The sequence below is a fragment of the Convolutriloba macropyga genome, chromosome 13 (genome assembly GCF_964194025.1).
Source record: "Convolutriloba macropyga chromosome 13, txConMacr16.3, whole genome shotgun sequence".
NCBI classification, from domain to species: Eukaryota; Metazoa; Xenacoelomorpha; order Acoela; family Convolutidae; genus Convolutriloba; species Convolutriloba macropyga.
In genome coordinates this window covers 26122340-26143772 of record NC_134480.1, presented here as the reverse complement: position 1 = coordinate 26143772, position 21433 = coordinate 26122340, and the positions used below count along the sequence as shown (strand labels likewise).

Here is a 21433-nt window from a genome sequence, read left to right as displayed (position 1 = left end):
TCTAGCACACGGCCACTTCGAGTCATGTTTATAGACTGTTATATTACCCATTACTTACATCGATACAAAAATTTAGAAAAAAAAACAAAATTATTAAATCTTTTATTCTAGAAAAAACGAAAAGTTGTACCACAACCAAACTTTATGGCAAATTTTACAACTATCGAAAAGATGAAAAATATCCTCTCAGTGAAAGTTTGTTGAACTTTGAAATTAAACTTGATGGTTTTACTTTGTTGTACAAAAACACGTAAAATAATTCTATTTGCAATTTAAGAGAAAATCCATTATTTACAATTTAAAAAAAAGTTTTACAATTTAAAAAAAAACTCCACCAAACAAACTCTACAACTTAAATGTGTAAAATGTTTTCCCTAAAATTTATCAACAAATGCACTGAGAAACAAAATCAAGAGTTTATGCATCTACTCAATATCTTAACAATTTCTACATAAGTGAAATATATATGGATAAAGTGGATAAAGAACAAAATAAGGAGAAAATGAGTACTGATTACATCGAATCTCTACCGAGCACAACCAGTAGTTTCAATACTCAACCATACAGAGGAATTTGAGTTTGATATTAGATAATGGGGATGAAACCTGTGAAGACATTGTTGAAGATGTCCTTAATAAAAAAGATCTGTGAAAACCGATCCTATTGAAATATACTTACCAGATGAGATAGAATACAGGAAAGGCGAGTCTAAATTTACAAGTATATGCACCTGGATTTTATAACATACAAATAAGCAATATTTAACGCTTGATGGGAGAAGCTGAATTCAGAGAATCTGGTTGGAACTTGACAAAAAAGAATACCAAAAGCATAACATATTTCATAATATAAATCTGTTGTTGAAGCTATAGAGAATTACCAGATAGATTACAGGATACTGTTAATGTATAGAATACAAATGATAAAGTTGCATAACTTTGAGTATTTTAGCCTAGATGTTTCTAACATCTGAAGAAATAGATTATCGAAGCAGGCTAAATTTTTCTGGAAAATGCGATTTCCAAATATCATTTTCTTTTATGATAGAACAAATATCGATAAACTTCGAATCCACTAATCTAATGGTATTGCAGACTAACTCATTTTTTTGAACTGTTGTCGATCTGGATCTTATTTTTTGGATTTTTTCACAAAGACGACAGAGCTGCAACTCAAAAGTAACTTTTTCTGTGTGAGAAGAAAAAATTTCTTGGTATTGAACCTATTCTTATGAATTGGAGAGTTTTTCATAAATTCATCGTCCATTTTTCAAAAACTGTACGATTGGTTTGAATTTAAGATGAACTGTTTGACATCCACAGGTGGTTTTTTGCACTTTTAATGGTTTCTCTCACGGCGTTACAAGCCAGTGATTGAGTAGACACAAATTCTTGCACCATGCGTTTGAAGATTTTTTTATTAATAGCCGCACAGCGATAGCCGGGGCTATTATTGGCCTTCTCTTGGTTTTTTTACGACTCGAAGAGGAGTATTGGTTTTCTTAAGGTTTTTTTTTTACCGGAAGTACTATTCGTTCAGACGATGTTTTGACCTAAAAGCGAAAGTGAGTAAAATTGCAGTGTGAACTAATTTTTTCTGAGCGAGAGAAGTTTTTTGATCATGCGCTGCGTTTAGTGAATGACTTTTTGACATTGAAAAGTAGTTTTTGACTGAATGGCACATATAGATAACCGTTTTTAGCCGTTTTTTTCGTCTAAGTGGCCTAGTTTTTTTGCTTGTAATTTGGTTTTTTGTAGAAATAATTTTTAATCGATGCTATGTTGAAATTTAAACCCTGGAAATTGTTAGCACAGTATTTTGCATAGCCTGAAATTGCGTTTCAAATGCGAAATTGGCACATATTTCTTGATTTTTTTTATTTAATTTTTGGCTTTTTTTCTATTAATTTCTTCATTTTTGGATCTTTTAGCTGTTTTTTGTCAAAAATCAGTTAATATGGCAACTTCCCTTTGATAATTCATATACTCAATGCCTCTTTCTGCCTCGATGTAATTTTGTTTCGTAAAATTGTACATTTGCTAATCCGATTTTCGTAGTTTTTTGCAATATTTTTTCAGTTTTTTGTTTGTATTTTGCTTTTAATTACTAGAAATAGTTTTTTGGGGAACATGAGGGACTTTAATTTCGTTTCAATAAAAATTCAATCATTTTTTGGTGTTAAGTTTTTGAAAAAACAGATAAATTATTTTCATAAATACAGTCTTAAATGTTTTTTGACCACTTTTTTGCAAAATGTTTCATTGTTTCGTATGTCTGAATTCTGCTTTTTTTGTTTTATTCTGATCAGCAAGCTGTATTTGTCTCGAATGACTTGTTGTCTTTTCTATGTCTCGAATGCTGATCAATGAAATGTACTCGTTTTTCTTGAATTTTTTAAATTTGATTTTTAACTTTCAAAAATCAAGAATTGGTCTTTTTGTTACGGTGTTCCTCACATTGTGCCCTTATTCTTCACATTCTAGTTAGTATCATTCTAGTTTTGTCCTGTCACCTACAATTATTTTCCTTAGAATTGTTTTCGTTAGATTGATTTTTTCAGTTGTTAAAAAATTGAATGAATTCAGCTTTTTCTTAGATCTTGGTTTCTTCGGTTTGCAATTGATTTATTTCAAAATAAGGCAGTACTGGGAGTTTGCTAGAAAGTCTTTTCCAACATTTCGACTTACTACTATTCATTGCAATTTTATTGCGGGCTTGGTATTGTTTTTAGACGATTGTTTGCCTTTGAATATTATTCTGTTGCTTTTGTTTTTCTGTGATTAATTTAATTTTTGAATTAGTATGAAATCTTGTTGTCTAGCATATATACAACAAGGAAGAATCATGTATTATTTTTGTCTTAATTGCCGTGATTAGAAATCTAATTGTAGTGGTTCTCTGATTCTTAAGTTTGAGCACTCTTTTTTGAATAATTTTGACTTTCCTGTCTTTTTTGAAAAGTTTTTATCTGCCGTTTGCTTTCGCGATCTTTTTGAGATTAGAATCATTAATTATCTGAGGGCAATTGATGGCCCTGTCAGCTTTGTCAGGCTGTCAGTTTTTTGACCATCCTAATTTTTTCAGACTTTTTTAACGTTATCAAACGTTTTCAAAAATAAAATTTTAATGCATTTTCTTTCTCTTGGTGACAGTGGTTTAAATTTAACCGATTCTTAGATCAGACCCGTGGAGGTAATGAGTTAATGGTTTAATACAAAAGGTAATGGCTTCAGCTTTTTGTGAAGTTTTGGTGCTTCGAGTCGCTTCCGGAATTCTTCCGGCTATGTTTTTTATTTCGTCGTCATGATATTTGTTACGACCATATGACGTCACAGCCACTTTTTGTTCATTCGTTCATGCAATTTCAACTGAATTGCATGTGTGACGTCATTTTTCGCTCTTAGTGGAGCGAGTTTTTTTGTTCATGCGCGTGATTAAATTTTTGGTCACACTTGACTTACCTCACTCTCAAAAATGACTTCCTCACTTTGAAATTGACTTTTATTTACTTTAACTCAAAGAGATAAGGTCAAATGGGTGCGTGTCACTCTAAATGAAGGTTATTTGAGATCAGCCAATAGAGGCAGCAATAACTTATACAGATTTTAATCAAAATATAACAGATCAGCCTTCAATCAAAAGACGAATTTTTTTTTGGTCTGTCTTTTTTACTGTTTGTTTAGACGGCCGATCTACGAATCTATTGCGGCTATTTTCTGGCAATCTGCCAGCTATGTTTTACTTAATTATTCACCTGTGTTGCCTTTTTCGCCTACGAATGTATAGTATAAAATGTATAGTATTTTCGCCTACAAAAATATTATAGACAGAGCTTTTAATTTGAACCACGTTTTAAGAAGAAGTTAATTTAAAATACTTGTTAAGATTCGAAACTAGTTGTTATATTGTGAACTTTCTGTACAAGGAAGTAATGAGATGCTTCGTTTTGACTAATAATTCATGATTTTTTCTCTTGTTATTTATTATGTCCACAACTAAGCTCTCAGCTGGAATTTTCTGAATTTATATCTACTAATATGTCATAAATTTTCAACTCGAAAGGACACTAGTAATTGAAAAAAGTCAGTTAATTGATGTAATTTGCTTTATCGAGATTTTATTTTTCTCATCTGAAAACGATTAATATTGTTTGTTGTCAGAGGTCATGTGCAAATTAGCTGATTATAATCTATTAACACCTATTTGGTTTTCTGTGCAAATTAGCTGATTATAATCTATTAACACCTATTTGGTTTTCGTTTATGGGTCGATTTCAAATTTTTTTGGCGCATTTTCTTCCGGCGTTTTAAGAAGATCTTCTTTTCGAGCTTTCAAAACCGGATTTGTGTAATGAACAGCGGAATGTTTTTCAGTGAAATGCAACACTTTTGCTTTATTTTTGCTCTATTTCTGCTCACAATCCTCCTATAAAGTTGTACTCTTACGCCAAAATTTTTTAAGCAAAAGGTATATTGTCTCTTTGCAAACTGTGACGAAATACATGAGGTCTTTTAAACCATGTACAAGCTCTTTCAGCTAAAAAAGTTCATGAGACATCGCAATCCGTCTACAAAAATCTACTCTTACTATCAGATATTGTATGGAATTTGTTCTCGTTTTACAAAAAAAAACTGACTTGAGATATTTCCGACCGATGTCATGCTTCACATTTTATATTTTGTTTTGTTTTGATCTGTTTGGGAGGGAGACTTGAAAACTAGGTTTCGTACCAAGTGCTTTGCGCAAGTCTCCTTTGCTCAAGTCTCCTAGACCGCCACTGCCATTCTTCAGCCCTGAAGTAAAAAGGAGGAGTGTACAAAACCAGAACATACTGAAAAAATCTGTCTGTTTTTGTACTGGACTTGGGAAAACTTTAAACGAATTATCAGCTAATGCATCATTACTGTTGTTTTCAGTGTCCTCATTCCCGCAGTTGAGAAAAAACTGATTTATATTCATGCTAGAGTCCTGCAATATGGATTCATATCTTGCAAGATGCTCGCAAGAAGTATGATTTACCATGCAAAATTACGTGCAAGATACTTGCAAGATTGCAAGATTGTTAATTGTTGATCCATTAGCGTTTACAACCTAACTTCCCAGGCTGAGGTCCCAGACGGAAGCAGGTATGTCCAGACCGTCCCAGACGGAAAGTACCTATGTCCAGACCGTCCCAGACGGAAGTTGCCTATGTTCAGACTTTCGTGCGTTCGACAGAATTTCGTGCGTTCATGTTCAGACTTTCGTGCGTTTTTTGATGTTTCCAGACTATGTAATTTTGAACGCACGACGCCCCCCTCGTGCGTTCATCTTCGGTCTGGTCATACTTGCTTCCGTCTGGGACCTCAGCCTGGGTTTGTCTAGACCTTATGAGAGAAATTGGGGCGGCTAGAGATGAGTGTGAGAGACAGAACACGGCCAAGTTGCAAAAAACGTTAGAACAAGCCAACCAACAACACCAACAACAACTACGTGTCATGAGAGAGCAACTTATCAAGGTTATACTCATTCTTGTAGTTAGGCTGTCCAATGAGTTTGCGATGAAAGCGAATATGTTTCAAACTGCAGGCTAGCAATTTAGCACCTGTTTGGCTACTGGCATGTCAGTGTTTTATTGCACTAACATCCCGGGCAAAGGTTTCACTCTTACAAACCACTCCTAGTAAGCTGGGGTTTGGGTGTAATGCGTATTCCACTCCTACTTACGGGCGAAAATAGTGTAATTAAAAAATTACACTGTATTTACACTCTTTTGTGAGCTCTTTTTACACTCTTTGCAAAGAATGTAACTTAGGGTGGACTGATAAAAAATTACACTCCCCAGGTTTTGGTCCAGACCCAAATTAAGCTATGATCAGACTATCCAGACTGAAATGACCTCTGATCAGACTTTCCAGACCGAAATTACCTCTTATCAGACCTTCCAGACCAAAATGATCTCTGGTCAGACTTTCCAGACCAAAATGTCCTCTGATCAGACCGAACCCAGACCTTTGTCCGGACTATAGTGCGCTTATGATCAGACCCAAAATCAGAACACTGTCCAGACAATAAAAAGACATTTTTTTTCAATTTGGTTACAATGATAATTGTGTAAGATCTTACACAATTATCATTATAACCAAATTGAAAAGTCTAATGTAAGTATCAGTTGGCGCAATGGTTTAATGCATTGAGTGAAAGTAACATATTCGACAGATGGAAAATGGGGTTTAGTCCTCACTACCTCCTTCCACTTTTATTATTTTTTTAAAAAAATTGCACTCTTATAACTACTGTAAAACTAATAATTACATTAAAACTATTAATTAGCATATCAACACCAAAAGGCAACGATTTTGATCACTTTCAGCTGACATTCCGGGCCAAGGATGCCAAAAAAAACGGAGAAGAGCGTAAAGAGTGTAATAAGAAACAGGGGGTGTGTTTTCTTAATTATTTTCCGAATTTCGAATTTGAATTTCTCCTGTATATTTATAGCAAGAAGAAGTTGTGGATACAGCAGAAGCCACTATTAGAAATATATAACTCCAAAGTTTCATCAGGAGGGGACGCTTGCTAATGCTAACGTATCTTAATTAAGCGCCCTGACATTATTTGAAGACGAGTTTTTTTAGCGTGTCGTTTTGTATGATCAGTCTATATTGAAGTGCATTGACTAGTTTTCTAACTTTTATACAGGACATGGTTTCTTTTTCAAGCTCAGGTAGTAATTTTTATTTCAGTAAAAACTTTATCAAAATTCTACCGCAATACCCCGGAGTTGAGCGAGTTGAATTTCTTTTTTTAAGGTTTTTGTTTGAATAATGCGAGTGGTTTTCGAGCGAGTAGTGTAGGAAAAGTCTTCATTTGCGGTCAAAATCTTATTCATCATTTTGTTTGAATGTAAACCAAGATATGGTTTAAAGATGAATAAAAGCAGGTTTTTTATGTACAGTTCACTAATTGTTAAAATTTTGAACTCGAATAAAATTTCAAAGATGGAGTCACTTGGTTTCTTTCTAAAGACAAGTCTCAATATTTTTTTTTGTAACCTTTCAATTTTTTGCAGCCTATTTAACGTTGTTCTACCATAAATAAAAATTCCATGCTCGAAAATTGGTACCACCGTAGTTTCATAGAACAACTGTCTTATGGTTGTCTCAAGAATAAGGTATACTCTTAAGGCTTACCTGACTAACTAAAGTTCTATATCTCTAGTCTGTTACTCTTCTATCTGAGCTTCAGTAGACAGTGCACGGGCCCCAATGCTAAAGTCTAACGTATATCTCAATACAAAACAAGAGAGGAGTACAGAGAGAGAAATCTACTTTATTATTATATCAGGTGGTTAACTGGTACTGACTAAATAACTTTCTCTTCTGAGAAGAGGGGTAAATGGGTAAACATCTAAAGGAAAGAAAGGAAAAGATATTATTCCCTTTTTATCCAATCAGGGAAGAGTATTTTCAGTCTTTATTTATTTAAATAATAAAGTCTTTCAAATAGACTTTTCTGGAAGTCATATTTGACTCCATCTTTCCGGGGTTTCGAGTTTTTTGAATGTCTCTTGTACAATCTAATAAGTCAATTTCTCTTTATTCTCTCTGAAGGATTTTCTTTCTTTTTGGAATGTGTTGCTTGAGATCGGTTCGTCTGCAAGTCGGTTCCCAGACACAGGTTGCCCAAGGAGCAAGGATTGAACATCAACAACCACAAAAGATTCTATTCCATTACCACGTCCAGTGGGTAAAGATCCTTTCGGGTAGGTCCGGTGTTGATGCTTGGAGGCGATCCTGATGTCCAGTGACTTGACTTACCTGACTTACCTGAATTGGTTTGTTGTTAGGTGTTAGATGTTTAAAAAAAATTTCTCTATTGTAACCTTTTGTTAGGTTTTAATATTCTGTTATACCTAGTATCCCTTCCGGTTGGAAAGAAAATTGAAATCTTTTATGTTAAGTGTTAAGTATATTATGTTATATGTTTTATGTAATTCGATGGAAAAATTGAGGGTAATTGTGTGGATTGTCAACACAAGTTGTTGACACAATCGAGAAGTGACATGTGATTGTTTGGCCATGTTGGATTAGTACAAATTTTGTTACTGAAGATCAACATGTATTAATAATCCGTTTCCTGCGCGAAATCAGAAGTTATTCTGATGCAATCAATTCTTACGAATTGTGTTGCTATACTTCTACACTTTGTGTTGTGTCATGTATTTTGTAAAAGGTTTATAGATCTCGCTTATGGGTTTGTAAGTGATATGTCCAAAAATGTCCAATTACCGTATTCAATCAACTTCTATTTCTTTAACTTCAGAAATTAAGTTATAGTCTCTGTCTGCGCGCTTATATTCAATATTCCAAATAATCCAAGGTCTCTTTCAGTATTTGGAGTACAACAATGTTAGTTGTTACTAGGTAAAGGTGAATCTGTTAGTTGTTACTATAGCTTAAAGAATTAATGTAATGTATCCATATATACATGTAATTTGTTCTTTGATAAATGAAAGTATGTTTTACATATATTTAGTCATCGGTTTATTTATATGTTTTTACATGTGAAAATTTCGAAGTCCAAATATTTTATGTTTTGATCTATGTTGGAAGTTGATATATTGTTACAGTTTGTTTGGAAAAGTATATAACACTTTGCTATGTCAATATGATTTCAAAATGATATTATAGTTTGTATGTTGTGTAAACAAATCGGTTCTATAAGAATCTAGGATGAGTTTTGTTGAAAAGTCATGTCAATGACTCAAGGTCTGAAAGTTATTATTACATGATATACATAGAGTTAATATGTCTTGTTATATGACTCACTGTTTGTCCGTTTAAACTTTGTTTACATTGCAAGTGTTTTAATTCCCGTCAATTCTGTGTCCTATTTCAAGTTGTTATTTATTTACAAAATTGCATATAATTAACTATGGAAAAATCTTTGCATATATACATATACATTTTAGAAATTAGGTTAGGGCTTATAGAAAAAGTAAAAAATTATTTTTTTTGTCTTTAGAGTATATTGAACAGAGAAGATATATAACAATCGGTACAATTATTTTTGTAATTAATAGTTGTGTAAATATAAAGTACACCTATAGATTGCTAGTTGTGAGTATGTTTATTGAGATAAAAATATATATATAAGTGTTTTCAAAGTATTTGAATACAAATTATTGGACTGATACAAATACATTTATCAGGAAAGGGTGAATTTCTGGTATCAGAAAACATAAATAAACATATATGCACTGATTAATTTCATGGTTACTTATTGTTACTTGTCGAAATTATCGAGAGTTGTTACTATTGAGAGTTGTTACTTGTTACTATGATAACATTGTTATAATTTCTCCGTCTGTTTCGGATAGTTTGTCCGTTCTTTATAATGGCGGTATTCCTTTACAAAGTTGTCGTCTTTCGATAGGAAATATGCAAGTAAGTTCGTTAGATCTTTTAATGGAATGTCTGTAATGGATGCTTTCACTGTGTTGCATAGCTCGTGCTCAAGTTCTGTTTTAGTCCGTTCATTATTGAAGTTTATTCTTTTTGTGAAAGCGCGGTTTGTTACGCTTCCTTCGATGTGATAGACGTGATATTCCTCGCAAGGTTCCAAAGCTTCGAGCGGTACCATGAGAGGCCGCTCCGTTGTATCTTTCGGTTGGAAAATATAGTAATTCTTGATTGGGTCAAAGTTTCTAAGTGTGCCCAATGTATATTCCCGTTTTAAACGATATCCGTAATTTAGGAAATAAGGTGATGTGAGTTGATCGTTTATGTGTATGTAACTTCTTGATGTATTATTGCTTTTGTCACGTAGAAATGTATAATATATAAGGTTGTGGATTAGCTTAGTTTCATGTACTCTGTAGTTATTGTTCTGTACATCTTTCGGTGTAGGATGCAGAAAATTGAAACTAAGTTGAAATATCTGATGATTGTAAATACTGTACGCAGATAAGTCTTGAGATGCTTTAGCTATAAGTAGATCGAAATGACATGTGATTGGAATTTTAAACTCGTAGTCATAATCATATAAAAATCTCTCAGTTAGGCTATAAAACTGTTTGAGTATTGGGTACATAGTCTGGTGGAGTTTGTCTCTCCCCATGTTTTTCGTACTACGCTTGACTGTATTTGTGTTTTCTGGTGGCAGAGGTGGGAAATACTCTGACACACGATCTTTAAGTTGATGAAGAGGTGCCATGAAAAAGTTATATTCGCGTGAATCGAATGGCATATTTGCCCAATTTCTGTATGATAATAATGGGTTGTAATTACTATTGTGTGGGCTATTTAATGTTCTACGATCTTTGTCCTGAAACCAAATTGTTTCCATAACTGTTGTTGTTGGTGTCTGCTCATTTGTTGACTGGTGGAAAAATGATTTACTATTAGTTGATCTCGGTTTTACCGCGTAGGGGAATCTTAAATTGTTTGGTCTACTTTTAGCTGTAAACAATCGTTGTTGAGCATAAGTTTGTGTTCTCGGTTGTTCTGTAATATAATCAGATGGTGGTGGTGGTCGCACTGGTGGTAGGTAGTTTGGAAGTGGGGGTGATGTATATGAGTCCGTCGTTGAACGGTTTTGAGTGTTAACTAATCTGCTATGTTCATAGCTATGAATATTTGTACTTGTTCCTTGCTCATTAGTGTTTTTGTTAGTGTTAAAGGATTGCAAGTTCCGTCTGTTGTCAAATTTATTCTTGATTTTACGTGCAATTTCTTGTGGAGTTTGAGTAATCTTTGGAGTATTGTCCAAATGTACTCTCATTGTAGTGACTGTTTCAGAAATATTCTCCATTTGATCGTCTGTTTGAGTTCCACAGTCCGATGCGTTATCTCTTACTGTGCCAGGGCTCGATCTTCCTGATCCGGAACTCAGCTCTCCGTCTTCAACTTCGTAGCTGAATGGTGAATCGGATTTGTATGGCGATTCGTAGTCCATGCCTGTTGCCATGTGCTAAAACTCATAGATTATTACTATTTGAACAACATATGGTTACAAATGTTATGTTGACTGTTATCGAAACTGTTTGTAGTTTGATATGTTAAAAACTCAATCGTTAGTGGTTACATTGTTATATGTTAAAAATATATTGTCATTTTTACTGTAGGTCTCTTGTGTTTTGTTATGAATATACAATTTTATGAATACACAATTTTGATGAGTTAATAGTAGTGGGGGGGGTAATACTGTTAGATGTTCTTTAATGTTCATTTTGTTTTAAATTTCGTATGTATCAGCCGAATGAGTGTCAAAGTATGTGACATCATTTGTGTGTGGCTGATCATTTTGAAGTATATCTAGGCTGTGACTGCGATTATGCATTTTGTTAGCCGTTAATTTTAGTTGTTCAAAATCAATTGGTGGAGGGTTTTTGTATATCGAGTAGTTTCGATGTAGGTATTAAGTGTCTTTGTTCGTTAGTTGTTAAAGAACGATTTGGGATTTCATATGGTTTTGGTTGATGAATTGGTATTGGTGTTTCATATGGATGGTTGTGGAATAAACTATTATGTTGTTCAACTTTTGGTGCACTAGGGATAGGTGCTGATAAACTGTTTCCGATGCATTGATATGCCGGGGGTGGTGTAATTAGTTGTGGTAATATTGCTTGTAGTTTATTCTCTTTTATCGTTTCTAATGGTTCTAATTGAAATGGTTCTGGTTTATATTTCCTTTCTGGTAATGGTGGTTTCTGTATCTTTTTTGTTGGTTCTAAAGTTCGTAATTGTTGTCCGTTTTCTGTTCTACGGATTGTTGTGTTGTAATGTTTATAATTTGTATCAACGTAAATTTCTGTTTGTGGCTCATTGTTGTTATGATTTGACGTTGTTACTTCTGCTGAATGTCTACGACAGTTAGGTCTACTTTTTCTCGTTTTGTTGTTTAAGTTTCCATAATGGGAATTGTTATCGTCACTGTCGTCATGTAGATTTTCTTCTTGTATTTGTGCTACTAATTGTGTAAGTGTTTGTGAAAATGTTCCAAATATTCCGGTTAGTAGTATTTTTGTTATACTTGCTTGCTTTCCGATTGCTTTGTGAATAGCGAAAGCGTTATATAATTTAATAATAAGATTTGTTATGAATAGTATCATGCTAATCATAGCATAAATAATAGCCATTTTCTCTAATATATACCATGGCCAACCAAAGATGGTTAGATTTTGGTCTTTTAGCCATGCGCCGTCAAAAATTTCTTTCCAGTTTACGCTTGGTTGATCAATCTGAAAGTTATATCCATTGATATTCAAATCTTTTAGCCATTTTAGTGATTGTTCGTAATTTTTATATGTTTGTAATAAACCTAATTGTTCGAGCTCTAAGAGTTTTAGTGCATTAGCTGACTGTGCGTCTTGTAATGGTTTTTCACGGTCTCTCATGTTTTCATGTAATAGATCTCTTTTTCGTTCTTGTACTAGTTGTTCTTTACTGTAGATTCCGCTTTCTATTAGACTTGCTTTACTAAACATATTGTCTAATACTATTTCTTCAGGTGATATTGTGTTTAGTATTGTTTCAACTTTAACTGGATACGGTGTTAATCTGTATCGAGATGCTCCTTCCGTATCTATAGATATGAGTTGATCAAAATTACTGTGTGAACATGGTACCTTTTTTGCCCAAAGGTATGTTTGGCGTGTTAGTTGGTGTACGTATTGTACTCTGTTTTTGTATAAAATTGGTATTTTATCATAACATTCACGTGTTTGTGGTACACAAAGTGGTGATGATTTCTTTGCACATTTGTGCATTTTCATAACGTTTACTCCTTTTTGTTTTACAAATATCGATCTGTCTCCTGTAAGGATGTATCCTAGAAGTGGTGTGTTCTTCTGTACTTGTGTTAATGTCAACTGTCGTAGATTTCTAGTTTGTTCGCAAATTTGTGAATAAAACTCTATTGCTTGTATACTGATTCTAGAGTATATGTTACTCATATATAAGTCCATTTTCATATTTAAATATGTGTTTTCGTTAATAAAACCGTAATAAAATTGGTTGTTATCTTCATCTTCGTAGCGTGTGTGCGTTGAGATGATTTGTTTTTATAAATTTTTCATCATCGAATTTATCTTTCTTTCTTGTTACTTTCTGTCCTGTATGCATATCACAGCCATATTCATATATTATGTAAATATCATCGTATTCTGTTTTGTGTAGAGGTTGTAGTGGTCCGCATTCGTGTTCAACTATTGGATATATTTCAAATCGTGTTGCTATTGAGGCTGTTTTATTTAATTTTATTTTCTCTTGTATATCTGGTTTTTGTACTGTTGTCCATTCTGCGTTTGTTTCTATCCAGTACCGGTTTTGGTATTTTACCATGAATGCATCAAATCTAATTAGTTCAAATAATTGACAATGTGTTTGGGGTTCCCAGACTATTGTTGCTTTTGTAAAAGTTGTCGGTTGACACTCTCCTTTGCGGAGATCGCATGGTAGTTTTGTTCCCATGTATGAGATTTCTTCCGTATCAAGATTTAGTATGAGTGATACTTCTCTGATTTCTAATGTCCAATCTAGTATGTCTATTCTGTTTTGTTTTCTTACTCCGGTTAAACAGTTTGATTGTGCGTTTTTTATTGCGGAGGGTATCCATGTTGGGTTTGTGAATCATACACTATCCTACCATATGGTAGTACCATAGGAGTATCTAAATGAAATTGTATTCTGCCTTGGAGGTCTTCAATTCTCTTTTGTAATGGTGGATTAGCTATGTAATTGAATGATATGTTGTATCTTGTTGGTTTATATTCTGTGTTTTTCAATAAGTTAAGTCTGGCGAGTTCGTTACGAACTTCGTCCGGGTCTAATATTTTTGTTCTTTGTGCGTCTGATACATAATAGCTAGGTCGGTTTGCTCTAATGTAGTTGGTGTGTTGTGAACACCATTCTACTCGTTCTTTAATCGTTCCTGCAACTGCGTATGCTTTAATCTCTACTGCTTGTGCTTTTGATAACAGTTGAACTTCTGTTTTTGTCATATCTAAATCGAGTGGTTTAAATTTGCATGTACAAATTTTGTTTAGTTCGTAGTACTTTACGTTCGTGATTGCTTCTGCGTCGCAATCGTAATGTTCAATAAAAAATATCTTGCGGTCCGATTGCTGAGCCGTTTATGTTTTGTCCTGTTAATTCTACGTAGTCTTCCTTTGTTTGACGTTTTTGTCTTTTATTGTTTAATTGGAATTTTTCTAGAATGCTGTTTGTGATATGTTCTCTATAGAAATTCCAGTTTCTTGTCCATTTATCAATAGCTATGTTCCACATTTCTTCATAGTCTGAACTGTTTTTAAAATTCTCTAATTCTGTGATGTTATAAATGTCTTGGATTGAGTTTGAGTCTGCTGTTAGTTCTGTTTGATTATCAGATGCGTGTTTCACAAGTTTGTTGAAGTTTTCTCGTTTGATGAAGTTTTCTCGTTCTATTGTATTTGATGTATGTATTTTTATTTTGTTTTTATTTTTGATGTGTTTGATATGTTTGTCCATTCTTTCGTTGATGCGGTCTTTAATATGTTCTTTTAGTTTGTTTTGTATCTTATATTGTGATTGTATTTGCGTGTCTATTTTCATATAAGTAAATATTATTATTATTATTATTATTATTATTATTATTATTATTATTATTATTATTATTATTATTATTATTATTATTATTATTATTATTATTATTATTATTATTATTATTATTTTTATTATTATTTTTATTATTATTATTATTATTATTATTATTATTATTAGTATTATGGATTTTAATTGAAACGGCATGTATACGATAATCCTGTATGAGGATTGTAAAATGTTGCAAAACCTAAAGTTTGTTTAGTATTTCTATCAAACTTATAGACAAAGTCAATACAAATAAACGGTGCTGGTGTCGTTGTTGTTACTATAGAGGGTGTTAAATGTATCGTATTTAATCGTTGTATTAAATTTTAGTTCTAGAGATGGTGTTGCTAGAACTTCAAGTGCCGAATTTCGTTGGCGATGTGTTAGATTTAAGGTATTTGTAAGTCTATTCCTTGACCAATTTGTGAGGGTATCTCCAAGATTAGTTGGTCCGTATAATGGTGGAGGTGGATTCCAGGTCTTATGATCTAATGGAAAAAGATATGTATGATCATTAGTTCTACTTAAAGTAGGGGGATTTTGATTTAGTACTGGTGTTGCTCGAGTTCTACCTGGGTGACTTGATGCTAGTCTTTAATTCTGGTATAAATGATGTTGGTGAGAGTATTGTTTTTCGTGGTGGTTGTAAAGAGTTTGTTACTTCTACTCGTGGTACGCTGATTGAGGTGTTCGAGGATGAAGATTGTTGTGATCTATATGGTGTAGTGTTCGTACTTATAGTATTTTGCGGTGAAGTTGCTGACCAAATTGAACTATGTGGTGAGTGTATTGGTTGTACACGAAAATTGTCTTGTACGAAATTGAAGTCTTGTCTTTGTTGAAATGTGGGTGGTAGAAATGGATTTACTCTTAATTCAGATGATGTAGGTGTTGGGATAGTATTAACACTTGAATGATCGTTTGGTGAACTGATATTAAAATTATGGAGTGTTGGTGTTCGGGTTGGTGTTCCGGTTGGTGTTCCGGTTTGACTTGGTGGTTCTGACTGTCCGGCTTCTATAGGTCTTATTACATTTGATTCTATATCAGTAGAATCGTATGAGACTAATGTAGAGTCTTGTGTGGGAAATGAGAGTGATGCTCTACGTCTGTCTCTTAATAGGTGTCTAGTCTCTGTTCTCTCACGCCGTACTGTATACGGGTTTTCGTTTCCAGGGTCTGTATCGTCTATCTCAGGCGATGTTGGTATATTTGTTAGATCTGTTACTTCGTTATGATGTGGCTGTTCTTGAGTATTGTTACGGTTACTATTATTATTTGATGACGCATTTTTGCTGATTTTTAATTATTTAAGCTCCGGAACCAGGTCCGTGTGGTGGGATTTGCATATATGGTGGTGTTTATATCAGTACTGGTATTAGTTCTTGTTCTGGTTGGTGTGTTTGTGCTCCTATATTCGATATCCAAATTTCGTTATGTTGTATTCTTAAGTTTAACTGGTATATTACAACGTTTCCGTAAAATGGTGATTCTGCAGGAAATCCAATTTGTAGATAGAATTTTTGTGAATGTAATGTGTGATATATAGATTCTTCTATGTCGGGGTTTGTATCAATTTTTATGGATTTACAAAGGTTTTTATTAAACTTAAGCACATGCGTACTAGGAAATATATAATTATTGCAATTTTAATAAATTTAAATATTTCCAGTTCTACAATATCTATGTTTGTTTTACATGTATGGTATATGTCAGGATGTATTTCGTGCATTGAATTTTTGTACTGGTGGGCTTGCATATACTACTCTGCGATTTCTAATTACTTCATGTATTGTTACAATCGCTAGATACGTGGATATTACTACTATGCAAGGTACTAAGAATATAGCAAGAAATAATATTATTTTATTTAATAATAAATAGAGTGTTACTATTGTTTCTGAGAAATCAATTGTTGAAACGTATAAACGAGTGTTGGTATTTGGAAAAGATTTTTAATGCTCCACTGGAAAATGACAGTTATTTTCTTGTGTAACTGACACTTAACGGTGTCGCACTAATTGTATGAAATTTTAAATTCACTGGTAAACTACAATAACAATAATTGGTATCATATTATCTGTTAGGCTTTTAGTTTATCGTCTACAAGTTCAATAGCGTCTTTTTTACAAACTACTATGAAAACTGTGTTTAGTTTGGTGACATCAACACATGTATCCGTGTGTATTTGTTGTTCTAGTGTTTGGAATTCTGTAATATTTTCGTTACAGAGCGTTATGTCTTTTAACAATTCAAAATGTTTTTCTCCCCAAAAGAGTTTTACTTCTTGTCCGGTTTCTGTTATTCCTTCAATTATGAATAAACAATCTTTAGTTGAAATTTTACAATCAGTGGTTGTGATACTGTTGTTATCAAAATGTATATGACTATTTAAAGGAAATTTAAGTTGAGCAAAATTGTCTCTTTGTACTTTTATTTTTATACAAAGCTGGTTTCTGTTTAAAGAGAGCATAAACTCTGATGCTGCTAACATTGGTGGTTTTTCATCACAGTGATATGTATAGTGGTGAATTAACCTTTCTGAAATGAAATTAAAGTAATTCAGTTTACCTGTTAAGTTGTGTTGTCGTGCAATTGAGTGTTGTTGATAAACTTGTATTCTGAAACTTGTATTCTGAAAGATGAAATTGAAAAATAGTTTATCTTCTCTTTCTAATGTGATATTATAGAAACAAGGAAAGAATTCTGTTGAGATAGAAAATTTTTGAATTTTGAGTATACAATTTCGGTTTTTCAGCTTGGCTGAAATTTTTCACTATTTTTCAAATTTTTCAAGTCAGTTTGGCAGTTTTGGATTGTACGAGGCAAAATCAGAATTGTGATTTTTACTTTCTCGTTTCTGGTTCTCTACAATGTTTCTGACATTCACATATCTTCCGTTTTTTATATTTGGGTTGTTAAGTTGTCAATTTTAATAATTACTAGGTCTAATTAGAATGTTAGTTTCCTATTTCTTGAATTGGATTTACTTCTGACATTTTCCAGAACCTTTGTTCTCAAGATGTTGTTTTTTCTTTGTAATTGGTGTATTGGTATGAATTTTATTATATTTGAATGTAGTTGGCGTGTTTCCATCACGGTATGTTATGGTAATTAGTCTGGTGTTGGTGCCGACTTTGTTGTTGTCTTTTGTTTTGAAGCAGTTTCTTTGATCATTGGTATGGTTCGTGGCGTCAGTTTGTACCAAGGAATTTGGGGCAAAAATGTCTAATTACTGAAAAGGTATTATTGATAATTGGATACGTTGTTGCAATCTTCTGCAATTTTGCAACTTTGCAATGTGAATTGGTAGTTGGTACCAATGGTACAAAAAGCTTTGTTTGAGAAGCATTGAAGTAATTGAAACGTTTTTCAACTACTAATGATCTTGGTAAGATCAGTCTTGTTAATCACCATCTGTTTATGGTGTTGGTAAATGTTAATTGGTCTGACATTTTACTTTTTGTTACTAATTGCGTCTGCAAAGAGACAGTGTGTCTCTGTGAATTGTTTAACATCCCTGTCATCTCCTTATGGACGTTGTCAATTTGTGAGTTTTCTCCCGTTAATGATGTCTTTGTTGGGTTTTAGTGATTATCACTAATGAGTTACAGTTTGAGTTATCTCTAAAAAGGTGGACTAATGATTTTTATGACGTTAGTTGTATGACGTTAGTTGTTAACTTCCGCTTTTCAATAACGTCCGTATTTTCACTAATGAGATGTATGACCTCCGTATTTGGTATGACGTGTGTAAGTATGACGTATATTGTTCTGTTCTGTGCAAAAAGGTGCACTGCGGATTGACCGTTCCTAGTATCGAAGGTCTATTTAGCCGAATGTTTATGTTTCAGTTCAAGTTCTATTTGGCCGAATGTCTGATAGCCGAATGTATAATTATGGATGTAGGACGTGTACGTTAAGAATGTGAATGGATGTATTATCCATCTATGTGAATATATGTATTCAAAGATAACGTGTATGACAGTAAACGTGTATTTTAGATCCTGTTGTTGGAGATTACTGGATGGGCTTTTATTGCGTGTTATTACGGAGATTGTTATTACGGAGACTGTTATACGGAGATTGTTGTACTGAGACCGTTTCCGTTTCTTTCTCATTACATTTTGAACATAAGTTATTCCTTTGGTCTTGTGAACATATTCGTCCAATCGATACGTTACTCTTTTTTTAGACGGATTTCTTTTTATTAGTTCATACTCATTATTTTTAGCTTCCGTTTCTATTACTAGTACTACCATTTATCCTGTTATTAATTATTTGTTGCTATTTTTTACTCTTTCCTATCGTTGTTATTTGTTATTTCTAAATTTTCCTTTTTTATATTTATTAATGTTCGTGAATATTGACATCTTCAAAATATCTATTCCATTCCCTGAGGTGGATAGATCCTCGATCTTTTTATAAAATATAAAATTATTTGTTCTTTGATTGTTTGTTATTTGAATATTTGTTTTTTGTTTTTTGTTTACTGTTAATATCAATTATCTCTACACGTCTATTCCAGTTCTAAGCTTGTGAACATCAAATAAAATATACCTTTTGTGTTTTGAATTTTGTGTTTTTGAATTTCTGTTTATATGAGAAATTACCCTTTGTGACAATCATAGCTGAGGTTTCAAGGGCTACTATCAAAACCTATTTGTTTTAGAATATCCTGTATGGATATGTTTTATTTGTTATTTGTTGTTTGAATCTTTGTTATTTGTTTTTATGGATGACAATGGTTGCTGTTTGTCAATTACTGTTTGGTGGGACGTTTGTCAATCCGGGTGGGCGTTTGCTAACTGATGATTTATCAGAGGATGTATGTCAGAGGATGTTTGTCAGAGGATGTATGTATAACGTATGTTTAAACTTCCAGTGTTCCTAAACAGTTAGATCTCCTTTAAGTTTTTATATTTTGTTGATTTAGATACGGTATCAACTAAAAGGTGTTAAAGTATTTGGTGATGGTTGTTCCCAAAGATATTTATGGAATATTAATATTGGAATTTATAACTTGTTCGAAAATTGTGATGATATATCTCGGGGTGTGATCCAATGTGTCATCGTTGGTTAGTGGTTAGTTGAATAATAGCACCTTTTAGTAATATTTATTTTTAATTCTATTCATGTGTATTTATGTTTGTAGTATGCTCTGTATTAATTTAGATATATTTATGGTTTCTTTTCTAATATATTTGGTTCTGCACACAAGGTTCGGGTTAGGTATGTGTGCCCGTAAAAATAGTGAATGTACATAGGAATATACATAGTAGTGTACATAGAGATAGATTTATTGTTGTAATATGATAGATTTTTCGGATGGTTCATAGATGATATTTCGAATACTCTATGAGGATGATTTTTGAAAATTGATTATATTAGGTAGTATTAGAGCATTAAACGGTTACGGGATCTGTTTGGTAGTTTTACTAATGATATCTGTATGCACGGATTATCATGAAATGACTTTTGGTATAGTCGGTCAAATGAAATGAATATTTTATAATGTTAGAATTTTTCAAGTATGTGTGTAATATGATATGTGTTAGTGATAGTATTAGAGTGAGATTATTAAATTTGAATCCCCAATCCATAGTGGGTTGTTTTACGGTACGTATGTATGAATTCGTCAATGTCGGTTGTTACAAATAAAATGAATAGCTTTGTATTGATATGGGTTTTTAATTTACACGGGTTATAAGTATTAATGTTAGATTGATTATTATTATTTTTATTAATATTATGTATTATTGTTCTTTCGTTATTGTGTTAATAATATTTTCTTCTTACGAAGATTTTAATTATGAGTTTGTTGAATGTCATCTTGTGCTAGATGTTTCTTGTGTGATGTTTGTATAGTAGGTTGTTTTAATATTGGAATTTCGTTCGTTAGTAAATAGTTTTGTAATTCTAGTTTAATATGTTTTTCTTTCGGATAATACGGTACTATATGATTTCTGTGTATTGTTATATATTCTTTATTGTTATTTTTTAGTATGTATGTTGTTTCTGTAGGTTTATCTATGATATGATATGGTCCTGTTTTTAGTGGTAGTAGTTTTTTAGATACGCCGTCAATTTGTTGATGATTTGTTACTAATACAAAAGTATTTTTCTCAAGTGGTTTTGCTGTACGAAATCGTAGATTCATCTCATCTGTTAACTTTTTGCGGTTTTGGAGTATTTTTGTAATTGTACGATATGTATCATTATAGTGTTTTTTTTTATCAAGGAACCATTTAGCAAATGTTCCTTTTTGCAACTTTGCTATCTTTGGATGGCTGAATTGTTTTTCCAAATGAGTATGTGCTGGTTGTGTGTTGCATGCACTTTTTTCCGTTGGGTTGAAATTTCCCATTTCGTCTGTTGTTGTTCCAAGTTTTATTTTTGTTGGTTTTCTTGGCTTTTGGTTGAAAACGACTTCATATGGTGACATACCTAATCGTGTTTGGTATTGAGTATTGTATGCATATGGAAAGAACTTTGCTTTCCTTGACCAATTGTGATATTTCTCGTCTAATAATGTTCTGATAAATTGTCCTATTATTCTGCTTGTCCCTTCTACTAATCCGTTAGTCCACGGTGCATATATTGTACTCGGTTTAAACTTGATTTCAAAGTAGTTACATAAATGTATTAATTCTGTGTTAATGTATTCTGATCCGTTATCGGAACGAATTTCTTCTGGTAGTCCGAATTTCATAAACCAATGTTCAAATAATGCTGTAAATGCATAATGTGCATTATTTTTGGGTGCACACATAATTGTTACATAGTGTGAAAATGCATCTACTATTACAAAGATAAAATTAT

The 21433-nt window shown here is 32.8% G+C and overlaps 1 protein-coding gene across 1 annotated transcript in view; it reads left to right on the top strand.

Moving 5' to 3' along the window:
- Positions 1 to 21433, top strand: part of LOC142351676 (uncharacterized) — a 72642-nt gene that overhangs the window by 19512 nt on the left and 31697 nt on the right. The window contains exon 4 of the mRNA XM_075403815.1: positions 5365 to 5498. Coding sequence (XP_075259930.1) covers positions 5365 to 5498 — 134 coding nt within the window. The remainder of the gene's footprint in view (positions 1 to 5364; positions 5499 to 21433) is intronic.